Source organism: Schistocerca piceifrons, chromosome 2 (genome assembly GCF_021461385.2).
Source record: "Schistocerca piceifrons isolate TAMUIC-IGC-003096 chromosome 2, iqSchPice1.1, whole genome shotgun sequence".
NCBI classification, from domain to species: Eukaryota; Metazoa; Arthropoda; class Insecta; order Orthoptera; family Acrididae; genus Schistocerca; species Schistocerca piceifrons.
Genome location: NC_060139.1, coordinates 661,401,556 through 661,414,684, shown reverse-complemented (window position 1 = coordinate 661,414,684; position 13,129 = coordinate 661,401,556). Strand labels below are relative to the sequence as shown.

General features: G+C 45.6%; 1 protein-coding gene across 1 annotated transcript in view; it reads right to left on the bottom strand.

Moving 5' to 3' along the window:
* Window positions 1-13,129, bottom strand: part of LOC124776889 (glutamate receptor ionotropic, kainate 2-like) — a 200,712-nt gene that overhangs the window by 129,546 nt on the left and 58,037 nt on the right. Inside the window, exon 5 of the mRNA XM_047252076.1 lies at window positions 6,456-6,613. Coding sequence (XP_047108032.1) covers window positions 6,456-6,613 — 158 coding nt within the window. The remainder of the gene's footprint in view (window positions 1-6,455; window positions 6,614-13,129) is intronic.

The following is a 13,129-nucleotide window of genomic DNA, read 5'->3' as shown; positions in this document are numbered from 1 at the left end:
GTTGATTTTCGCATCCCAAATTTGCCACTTCTTCTAGTACCTTAGTTGCCCATCACACAAACACACACACACACACACACAAACACACACACACACACACACACACACACACACACACACACACACACACACACATACATACGCTTGTGTCGTATGCACACGCCTGCACAACAAAAAGTGAAAACTGAAATACATGCAGCCACCTAACAGTCACAAGAGTGGAGTGGGGAACGAATCGTTGGCAATATTACAACCTTTAAACACGTACAGGAAACACGCGCAAAAATACTTTTGGAAATGCGAAGTATGAGTAGCGAAATGTGCTCATGAATGTCAACAACAGCACCTGTTGGACTGTACAGGACAGCTAAATATAGTTCCATCGAGACACATATGGGAATAACGTACGACACAAAATCGTATCTGAGTCCAGAAATTGCTAATACCTTTGTTAGCTTGAGCACCAAAAAAGTTGTATTTAAACTAAAAACTGAACACTTACGATAAAAACTGTAATACAGCAACACGTTCACAACTGCTTTATTACGTACTTGTTTAAAAACACCGTACAGAAAGTAGAATGATACGTATTACCCTACACTAATGATATTTCAGAAACAAAAGAAGAGAAATAGAAAGCAGAACAAAGAGATTGGCTAGTTGAGGCTATTGTCAACATTATTCATTTTATGAAATCATTGCCAGCCACACCCAATTCGCTAAACACACTGTGGATCTTAGAATTGCAAAACCAGCGGGGATATAAAAAAACTGAAAGCTTCGTAGGTACCATAGAAAGAATAATATGGACGTAACCTGAGTGTACACAGAGCGCGAAATTCAATACATAAAGCTGCTACCTCTGGTAGCAACGATGCCAACAACTAAGCTTGGATGACAAATATGGTTACGTCATTCCATGCTGCTTCAACTTTATGCCAGAATTCATCAATCGTAAGAGCTGGTCAGTGCTGAGCTGCCAGTCTCCGGAGGACCTATGACTAGATGTCTCCAACAGATGAGATAATTGATAACATGCTGGCCAGAGCAACACTAGAACACCCTTTGTACCGAGACAGGCCAGGACTACATGGGCAACAATCGGTACTGCATTATCTTTTTGAAAAATTACGTCACCGGGACCTCCAAGGGAGGGCGCAGTCAATAGCATTAATATGTAAGAAATGTAACTGCTGCTGTCCAAATACTGCTCGTGAAAGTCAGAAATGACACCCAACGGCACCAAATAACATCATGCCAGCTGCTGGCCCCATACGACGATGGAGAATGTAGTCTGGTGACGTTCATGGAGCCTGCAGACACGATTGCGTCCATCGTGTTGCTGCACGCAGAACTGGGTCTTGCCTAAAGAGACGACGTGGTGTCCAATGTTTTCAAGGGACGCACCACTATTGGCACACATCCCCCTGCTGTCGTATCGACGGTAGCAGGAACATTAGCGCCATTTCCGAGAGTCCATGGAACTCTACACACCACCACACTGACTGTGTTTATATTTTCTTCTGCAAAGCTCGTTTCCTATCTCAATGTTTGTGTCTTCGCTCTATGATCATGCATAGCTGGCCAGATACACCATCCTGTCACATTAATGTGATCACCGCCTTTTCCACATTATAAGACGTCATGGTCTCCTGACCTTCATTGCTTACATATTCCGCCCTCACAATCATATTCTGCACATCAGACGCTTCATATGAAACCCAAACTCGATAAGATAAAGTCAATGTTGTATGAATTCATGTAAACGATATCCAAATAACTAGTAAATTGCAAATGCGCTCCGGGATTGAAATACTCGAGGCTAGCGTACACACACACATTCCAGACACGACGGTCGCAGGGACTTTTAGTTCGGGAGAGCAACCACACGCCAGGAGGCCAGTCCCAACCTATCTACGTCGGCCGGTGACCGCCCATAGAGCAAACAGCATTTGCCCGAGTGAAAGGACGACCCCGTGTTCGGCTTAAAAGCAAATTCCGCTACATTGTGTGGGAGCGCCCAGCCTATGCATTCTTTACAAATATAGCATGCAGTTTCAGAGATTTTCACAGGGAGACAGCAAACGCCAAACGCCGATGCTACAGATTTCAGGATTGGTGGCCTTAAACGAAACGTCATTCTCCCGCTTTAGAAGAGCAATGCTGATTGGCAGACGATATTTCTGACGCCTTGAGCTGAAGAAGTAATGGAAGAGACCGAAAGATATACCCCTTCACGTCTGGTGTGAAAAGGGGCCGTTCCGTTGTCGCTCTTGGAGCGAGAATATGTAACAAGACCGTGCGCGCTCGTACGTGTACTCAAAGAGCGAGGAACAAGTCTCTCCTCAGTACTTCACTGGGAGAGCACCTCTGTCGAGAGTGAATCGGAGTGTGACTCTATATTGAGTCCTTGTGATTAAGCGTTGTTCACTGTGTTGGCCGCCACTCTTACTGTGCAGTGTGAATGGACAGAGTTATAGTTAAATGCCTGCGAGCGAATTTTTGAGTGGCATCACAGTGGACTGGTTATCTGACCGGTGTACCACGCCAATAGTTAGACTAGGGGTGAATAGGAGTCCTTCATCAAGGCATAGGGAGAGTTTGATTGGCGAAGGTCAATCCAGATAGAACGAGAGTTATCTTATTTGTCAGCAATGAGCGGCACAGACAGCAGTCATCGCAGCTCACAGTATTGTGTGCTACAGCTCTTGTGAGCCCCATATTTCCTCCACAACAGTACACTTCACTGTATTTCACACGCGACAGCCTCAACCATACCTAGCAACATTCTAACAGATAATTATTCAAGTTGATTAGGTGTGGCTCTCAGCCATTCTGCCAAGTCAATAACAATCTTAAACTATGTATAGAAATTTCATTAGCGAATCTTATCCCTAAGAGGTAACTTCACATTCCAAAAAGAACCCGGAAATAACTTATTCAGTTCATAACTAAAAGTGCCATTGTGATTTTCTCAGAATTTTAGCAAAATAAATAATAATTTTCGTTAGTTTCATGTTTTTCTTACACTAACTAGTACTACTCCAGTACCCAAGTATCCCACTAGTTACATAAGAAATTTTGTGAATTTTTGTGTCATTTCCTTAGAGCAGACGACTCCAGAAGATATTTATTGCTGATCGTTTTTCAGGCATTTCTCTTTAGAACGTTAGGAGCGTCTGTCTGACTTCTGTAGTAGTGTGGGGGTGGAAATTGCATCTTGCAGGAGCCACAGGGTAAAGGGTACATCTCAGATTAATCCGTTGTGCAAAATGACAGAATAGCACCCTGCCGCTCACAACGTCAACGTGTAATAACCACTCAAATAGGGCAGATGGCAGCAATAGCAGTGGAGGATACAGCAAACGTGTCGGCGGGACACGGAAGACAGTGCAGTCATTTTCGTAATGTGGGAACAGAGCGATTTATCTTGCGACCAAAAGGGCATGATCGTTGGCTTTTGGGACAAGGGTGCAAGCATTTCCGAAACGGGTAACTTTGTTCGGGTCTGGTGTGGTTACAGTATATCGCGCATGGCAAAATGGCGCTATCCAAAACGGGCGCCGAGGCAACTGTGGTGCACAACGGAGCATAGATGAGAAGATTACACGACAGTTGAACAGAAGTGCGGGCGAACAGACGTGAAAATGTTGAGAAACTGACCGCCCAGATGAATCAAGTGCTACCAACAGTGTCTCCTCAACGACCGTTCAGCAAACGTTGTTGCAGATGGGCCTCCGCAGCTTGCACTCGGTGCTGACTGCTGTTCATCGGTGACGTAGGCTGGAATTTGGGCGCCAGTACCGCATCTGGACGTCCACTGAGCGGGGACAGGTGGCCTTTTCATGTGAATTACGTTATACAGTCTGTCGGATGGATGGCCTTTGGCGTGTACGGCGTTAAAATTCCGAAAGCAAACTCCCAGCAACAATCGTCTGAAGGGTCCAGGCCAGAGGAGAAAGCAGTATGGACCGGGGAGTGTTTTTGTGGCATTCCCTGGGTGAACTTGTCATCCTGGAGGGCACAATGGATCAATACCAGTACGTATCTGTTTTTGGGGACCATGTCCACCCCTGCATGCACTGTGTTTCTCCACGGCACGATGGCATCTACCTGCAGCACAGTTTGCAGTTTACAGGTGTGGTTCGGAGAGCACTAGGATGAGTTCACCGTACTCCTCTGGCCACCAAACTTCTCGGATTTAAACCCAATCGAGAATCTGCGAGACCATCTCGATTGGGATTGGACTGATCGCGCCACGAATGTTCAGCCGGGAAACCTAGCACAGATGGCCAAGGCACTGGAGTCGACATGGCTCCACATCCCTGTCGGAACCTTCCAGAACGTAATTGACTCTCATATTGCTAGTGTCGCGGCGCTCCGCGTTGCAAAATGTTGATTAATCAGGCTTTTAACAGGTGGTCACATTAACGGTCGGTAGTTGCCTGGAGCCATTGAGATTCTCCATGGGCGTCCCAAACCTATCGATTCCATATTCGAAGACGGTCGTCGGATCCCGGACAAGTCGAGCAATAATACTGTGGAACGACATGCTGCTGTCTCGATAGCCCACCATCTTGTGACTGTCCGGTACTTGTTTTGAGATGGTTCATTTTCTTAAACGAGGCATAACACCGTTCTCTCACCAACAAAGAACATCCTCAGCCACGATTTTGCACTGAGAAACCCGCTGCGAAAGTTTCCTCATATACAGAATGTGGTGGATGCTACTCCTTCCTACCTTGTGCGGTTGAGCTGAAACGCTAGTCATTTACGTGCCGATGCATGTAGTACACCTCATGCCAGTTTGACAGTTGTTGCACTTCCGCCTACATGGTGTTCAGTTTTAATTCCCAGCAATTTACTTTTAATCTGGGGAGTTGAGGTACTACCTGCACCCTTCGCATCAATTTGAACAGAAAGCAAGCATAGTACATTGTATAGCCATATTGATGTGACAACCTGTTAAAAACCTGAATAACCACCTTTTGCAGCGCGGACCGCTGAGACGTGAAGGAAGAAAGTCAGTGAGGCTCTGGAAGGTACCGACAGGGATGCAGAGGCTTTAAGAATCCAGTGCCGTGACCAGATGCACAACGTTTCTCGGTTAAGGATCCATGGCGCAAACAGCACGATCGAGGTGGTCCCACAGATTCTCATTTGGGTTTAAATCAGGGGAGTTTGGTGGGCAGAAAAGTACGGTAATCTTATTCTGCTCCTCTTTGAATCGTGTACGACACACTGAGAGCTCTGTGCCGTGTTACATTGTCCTGATGGAAGATGTCATCTTGCCGAGGAAAAACAAACTGCCTATAAGGGTGGACATGATCCTCAAGGATTGCTATATATTTGTGGTGATCCATTGTCATTATAGAATGACGAGATCACCCGGGGAGTGCCACAAAAACATTCTCCAGATCATAAAGCTACCTCCTCCAGCCTGGACACTTCTGTCGATTGTTCCAGAGTGTCTGCTTTTAGTCTGATGGAGCTTAGAAAAGAGCACCTGTCGATATTCCGTGGAAGTCGAGTTGCGGTACTGGCGTGCAAATTCCAGCCCTCGTCGACGGCGAATAGCAGTTGGTATGGGTGCGTGAACAGGCATCTGCTGTGGAGTCAAATACGCAGCAGCCTTCGCTTAACGGTTGTGGAGGAGACACTGCTGGCAGCTCTTTGTTTCATCCGGGCTGCCAGTTGCTCAAAAGTTGCACATCTACGCGCCCGTACGCATCCCCACAGCTGTCATTCACCTCTGACATGAATGGCTCGTGGCGCACAATTGCCTCAGCACCAGTTTTGGATAGCGCCATTTCGCCATTCACAGTATACTTTAAAGACGGCATCATGGAAAAAGTTTAGAAACGTAAGCGTTCCGAAAAACGTTCCACCCTTGACTTGAGGGCCAATGTTCATCCCTCTTCGACGTCAGCCGGCCGGAGTGGCCGTGCGGTTCTAGGCGCTACAGTTTGGAACCGCGTGACCGCTACGGTCGCAGGTTGGAATCCTGCCTCGGGCATGGATGTGTGTGATGTCCTTAGGTTAGTTAGGTTTAAGTAGTTCTAAGTTCTAGGGGACTGATGACCACAGCAGTTAAGTCCCATAGTGCTCAGAACCATTTGAACCATTTTTTTTCTTCGACGTCAGATAAGTTGCTGTGTTTACTCAACAAAACGACGAATGCACCTTTTCCGCGTCCCCTCCCTCTGACGTGCTTTATAAACCGTCCACTGATAGTCCTATCATCTGCTGTCTGTGGATGGATATTAAACGTTGACGTCGAATGTAGGCGATGGTCACATTACTCTGACTGGAACATGCATGTTACTATAAGGAATTGACGCCAGGATCGCTAGCTTCTGATGATGTAAATGACGTTCTACGACAATGAAATGTGGTGCAACTGCCTTGCCAAGTATTCTAATAACTTCTTAGGTGTAGAGGTTAGAGGCACATACCTGTAGTCGCCGCTTTCGTCAAGCTGCCGGACCGCGATGGGCGGGTCCGTGCGGTCTCGCTCCTGCAGTACGCTGCGCAGGCGCACCAGCGACTCGTCGCCCTGGTACAGCACCGTGTAGGAGCGCCACTGCAACTCGTGCAGCACGTCCACCAGCGCCTGCGACACCGACGTCAAAGTATCAAATGGGTGAAAGTAACAGAAACTGATCTCCTACTCTGTACTTTGATCAGAATAACTTTGGGATATAAAGATGTCTGTGGTGAGCGGAGTTGCCGGCTCGTACGCAACAGGCTACGTGCTATAGTGATCGAGAGATGCACGCTCACAAAAACCAAATTCCCCGCCCAGCCCATTATATATACATAGAATAAAGCGAGGCCTGTCCCCACTGGCTCCATCCTTCCCCATAGGTAAGCCACTGGCAGCACAGTGAGCATGTGGAACGCAGGATATAGTTGTGAGTGGCTACCACACAGCCTCTACCGCTCGACTCACTTCAACGTCAACGGAAATATTATTTTAGTCGGGGTATAAATACTGGAACCGGAGTGATCGATGTTCGAAATTCTGATTCCGTTCATTCTATGTGTGAAGATAAAACTGTGTGCTGGACCAGAACGAGAACCTGGATGTCCGTCTGTAGGGAACAGTGCTCTACCAATTGAGCCTAACATTCTTGATAGACTCACTCGTAGTTTCAATCTGCACGGGACCTCTTAATGAAGGGACAGTTCATACGATGCGTCGGGTGGCTCAACTGGTAGAGCAATGAACACAAGTAAATGGATTCGAGCCCTAGAATGCAGCTGATGTGGATTTCGCTCTGTATTAATAAAATCTGATTCTTGGCCAGCTGTACGCTTTTCTTCGTCTTTTTCTTTTTCCTTTATGCCAGATCGAGTCGGGGTCGGCTAGTTAAATTTCGGATTTGGAAATTTTAACTGCAGATACTGGCTAAATGCCTGTCCTGTCGCCACCCATTCATCTGCTGGGACGGAAATAAAGCAACCCAGTTATCTGTGTCTAGTATTATCCACGTAAAAGTGTGCGAATCGTGTAAGTCAGGCAGGAAGTGGGTATCACCTGGAATTCACATAGTCGGATGTTGGAAACGGCCTACAACCCATATCCAGGCTGACCGTCACAGCGACCCTAGTCGTTAATGCGCCGGGTGGACCCCATCTGGAGCCGGCGGATCTTCCCGATCACGGAAGCGGAGTGCTAACACACGCGGCTATCTGGATGGGTTGGTGAACTACACTATCTGATAAAAACTGTATCACATCGTTTAATCGATATTAATATGGGTCCAGTACTACTAGCGACACTTTCAATGAGGTGCCTGAATGGCTATGGATTGAAATAAATGGTAGCGGCTCCATCATAAGTTGCACTGAGAACTGCCTTTTTTATTTCTTGATGGTGACACACAGTTTAGGCACCTGTGTCCATTTTCAAACCATCCATATCATAAGTGTGACGATACAGGCTTTAGCTTAAGAACAAAAACTGCCTCTTCAGTGATGATCAAAGCGACACTATGACCGACTCAACAACAGTAAGCTGGTTCTGTGGCCGAGCGGTTTTAGGCGCTTCAGTCTGGAACCACGCGACCGCTACGGCCGCAGGTTCGAATCCTACCTCGGGCATGGATGTGTGTGATGCCCTTAGGTTAGATAGGTTTAAGTAGTTCTAAGTTCTAGCTGACTGACGACCTCAGATGTTAAGTCCCATAGTGCTCAGAGCCGTTTGAACCATTTGAACAAAGGTGAACACACCACACAGGACGGAAATTAGCAGCATGCTGCAAATTCGTCGTTTGTCGATGGATGTTTGCTTTGAAGCGAAGTCAACCTTCTAACTCACTCATCATCAAAGTGTTCCATTGAGTTCAGAACGGGACGCTGGGTAAGCCACTCCATTTCAAGCAAATTTTTTCCACAAACCATTCCATCACGGATGTTACTTTGTGTCAGGGTGCATTATCATGCTGATACAAACAGTTGATCGTCACCGAACAGTTGTTCTACTGTACGCAGTAGGCAAGGCTGTAGAATATGTCCATATTCATCCTCATTTATCGTTTTCTAATGTACAATAAAGGGACTTCACCCTGACCAATCATACACCCCCATGCCGTAACACAACCTCCTCTGTTCTTCACTGTTGGCACTACACCTGATGGCAGGTAACTTTCTCCAGGCATTCACCAAACAAACCCAAACTGTTTCATCGGATTGGCGTGATTCATCACACAAAATCACTCGTTTCCGGTCCTCCACTGTGCAATAGCGTTGCTCTTTACACCACCTGAAACGTCGCTTAGCACTGACTGCAGAAGTATGTGACTTACGAGGAACCTCTCGATTATTGTACTCCATTCTTTTTAACTCCACATGCGCAGTCAGTGTACTAGCTGGACTTCTGACAGTACATTGGAACTAACGATTGAGTCCATCCGCTGATTTCATGCGATTTTTTACAACCAACATCCGCAATGCGCCTCTGTCCCTGTCCGTCATTCCTTGAGTTAAACCCACTCTTTTTTTACCTGTGGTTGTTTCTTCGCGTTTCCACTTCACAACGACATAACCAATAGTCTACTTGGCCAGCTAGCTTTAGGAAGATTGAGATATTCCTAATAGTTGGTTGCCCAGTTGATATCGAATGACCAGTCCACAGTGGGCTCCTCTGGTCGAATCGTTCTGCTCTTGTTGCTATTCTCCCAGCCTCCTTTTATTCTGGCGGCACTTTCTCTCGCGAGATGTTGTGGTCTGTTCCGAATTACGTAGGGGTACCCCGATAGTTTTGACCACATAATGTATGTAGCATTGCTAACAAAATTCTCCACACGTAATTGCTGAGGTCCAGTGAGAAGGGGAACAAACAACTCAAGAGTCAAACAAATGCCAAGTATATGAATATTTTGCGACTATGTGAATGTTCCCATATGTATTGCAACCACTGTTTGTCTTCCTGTTGCTCGTGCAATTCCTTCTGTGAAACGTCCCCTGGCGGCGTTGCTGTTAACAAAATGTAATGGGATATATACTGTGGCGCGTAACGTGGCCAGGTATGCTCTAGACGACTTGTCATTTGCATTTCAAATTGGGATCGACAAAGGATATTCAGAAGGAAATGATGACTGTTTATGGAGACAATATATTTGCGTATGAGACTGTGAAAAAGTGGAATAGGGTGTTTCAGTGTTGTCACACAGTCTCTTTTTTTTTGGAAACACCAAGGATGCTGCTTCGTACATTATCATACAGACAGTCGTCAGAGAGGATGACAGTATTGTAGGATCTGTGTACGAACTTCTGCATGATGCGCTGGACGTTACAAAAGAGTTCCTTGTTTCTTAGCGGCCATTCAGAAGAAGCATCGTACGATATCTGCTGCGGAAATTTAGAAAAACTGCAAGAAAATAAAGACGGGTTTTTCATCCATTTAATCACAACGGAAGATTTTTGGGTTCGTTAATAAATCCCAGGAACAGAATCTACGTCTACATCTACATCACTACTTCGCAATTCATAATTAAGTGTTCGGCAGGGTGTTCATAGAACCACTTTCTCTTATTTTATTACGTTGGTCATTTCTCCCTGCGTAGGTAGGAGCCACCGAAATGTATTCGCATTCGGTAGAGAAAGTTGGTGATTTCGTGAAATCGCCTATCGGCACGAAAAACGCCTTTGTTTTAATGGTAGCCACCCGAACTCTCGTATCACATCTGCGACACTCTCTCCTCTATTTCGCGATGGTACAAAGCAAGATGCCTTCTTTGAACTTTTTCGACGTCTTTCGTCAATTCTATTTGGTAAGGATCCTACACCGCACAGTAACACTCTAGCTGAGAACAGACGCGTAATAGAGTAATTCTCTTTAGCAGATTTGTCGCATCTTCTAAGTGCTTTGCCAATAGAATGTAGTCTTTGGTTCGTCTTTCCCATGACTTTTTTTGTGTGATGATTGCAATTAAGTTGATCGTAGTTGTTATCCCTCGGCTTTAAGTTGTATTGAAAACCTTTACATTCGTATTATTTATCTTGTAACCGAAATGTAACGGATTTCTTTTCGTACTCATGCGGAGGACCTCGAACTATTTATTGCTCTTCTCAGCTGCCACTAGTCGCGCTATACAGATGTCTTGTCTAAATAATTTCGTAATTTGTATTGATTTTTTATTGACTTTACTAGACGGTAAATGACAGCATCAACTACAGACAATCTTAGAGGATTATTCACATTGTCTCCCAAACCTTTTATAAATGTTTAGAACAGCAGAGAGCGTATAACACTTCCTTGGGGAATGCCAGATATCACTTCTGGTATGATCGATGATTGTCAGCCATTTACTACGAAATGTGACCACCGTGACAGAAAGTCACAAACCCAGTAGCACAACTGAGACGGTACTCCGTAGGCACGCGAGTTGTAGCCACTTCTGAGGAACAGTGTCAAAAGCCTTTTGGAAATCTAGAAGTATGAGATCAACTAGAAATCCCATTTATATCAGCAGTCAGTATTCGTGTGAAATTTTTTTTGGTCATCAGTCTACTGACTGGTTTGATGCGGCCCGCCACGAATTCCTTTCCTGTGTTAACCTCTTCATCTCAGAGTAGCACTTGCAACCTACGTCCTCAATTATTTGCTTGACGTATTCCAATCTCTGTCTTCCTCTACAGTTTTTGCTCTCTACAGCTCCCTCTAGTACCATGGAAGTCATTCCCTCATGTCTTAGCAGATGTCCCATCATCCTGTCCCTTCTCCTTATCAGTGTTTTCCACATATTCCTTTCCTCTCCGATTCTGCGTAGAACCTCCTCTTTCTTTACCTTATCAGTCCACCTAATTTTCAACATTCGTCTATAGCACCACATCTCAAAATGGTTCAAATGGCTCTGAGCACTATGGGACTTAACATCTATGGTCATCAGTCCCCTAGAACTTAGAACTACTTAAACCTAACTAACCTAAGGACAGCACACAACACCCAGCCATCACGAGGCAGAGAAAATCCCTGACCCCGCCGGGAATCGAACCCGGGAACCCGGGCGTGGGAAGCGAGAACACTACCGCACGACCACCACATCTCAAATGCTTCGATTCTCTTCTGTTCTTTTTCGATGTCTTCACGTTTTTCCTGCAGCCATTTCGTCTTAGCTTCCCTGCACTTCCTATTTATTTCATTCCTCAGCGACGTGTATTTCTGTATTCCTGATTTTCCCGGAACATGTTTGTACTTCCTCCTTTCATCAATCAACTGAAGTATTTCTTCTGTTACCCATGGTTTCTTCGCAGCTACCTTCTTTGTACCTATGTTTTCCTTCCCAACTTCTGTGATGGCCCTTTTTAGAGATGTCCATTCCTCTTCAACTGTACTGCCTACTGCGCTATTCCTTATTGCTGTATCTATAGCGTTAGAGAACTTCAAACGTATCTCGTCATTCCTTAGTACTTCCGTATCCCACTTCTTTGCGTATTGATTCTTCCTGACTAATGTCTTGAACTTCATCCTACTCTTCATCACTACTATATTGTGATCTGAGTCTATATCTGCTCCTGGGTACGCCTTACAATCCAGTATCTGACTTCGGAATCTCTGTCTGACCATGATGTAATCTAATTGAAATCTTCCCGTATCTCCCGACCTTTTCCAAGTATACCTCCTCCTCTTGTGATTCTTGAACAGGGTATTCGCTATTACTAGCTGAAACTTGTTACAGAACTCAATTAGTCTTTCTCCTCTTTCATTCCTAGTCCCAAGCCCATATTCTCCTGTAACCTTTTCTTCTACTCCTTCCCCTACAACTGCATTCCAGTCGCCCATGACTATTAGATTTTCGTCCCCCTTTACATAATGCATTACCCTTTCAATATCCTCATACACTTTCTCTATCTGTTCATCTTCAGCTTGCGACGTCGGCATGTATACCTGAACTATCGTTGTCGGTGTTGGTCTGCTGTCGATTCTGATTAGAACAACCCGGTCACTGAACTGTTCACAGTAACACACCCTCTGCCCTACCTTCCTATTCATAACGAATCCTACACCTGTTATACCATTTTCTGCTGCTGTTGATATTACCCGATACTCATCTGACCAGAAATCCTTGTCTTCCTTCCACTTCACTTCCCTGACCCCTACTATATCTAGATTGAGCCTTTGCATTTCCCTTTTCTGATTTTCCAGTTTCCCTACCACGTTCAAGCCTCTGACATTCCACGCCCCGACTCGTAGAACGTTATCTTTTCGTTGTTTATTCGATCTTTTCCTCATGGTAACCTCCCCCTTGGCAGTCTCCTCCCGGAGATCCGAATGGGGGACTATTCCGGAATCTTTTGCCAATGGAGAGATCATCATGACACTTCTTCAATTACAGGCCACATGTCCTGTGGATACACGTTACGTATCTTTAATGCAGTGGTTTCCATTCCCTTCTGCATCCTCATGTCGTTGATCATTGCTGATTCTTCCGCCTGTAGGGGCAATTTCCCACCCCTAGGACAAGAGAGTGCCCTGAACCTCTATCCGCTCCTCCGCCCTCTTTGACAAGGCCGTTGGCAGAATGAGGCCGGAAGTCTTCGGCCGCCAATGCTGATTATTTATCAAAATTTAGGCAGTGGCGGGGATCGAACCCGGGACCGAAAACGTTTTGATTATGAATCA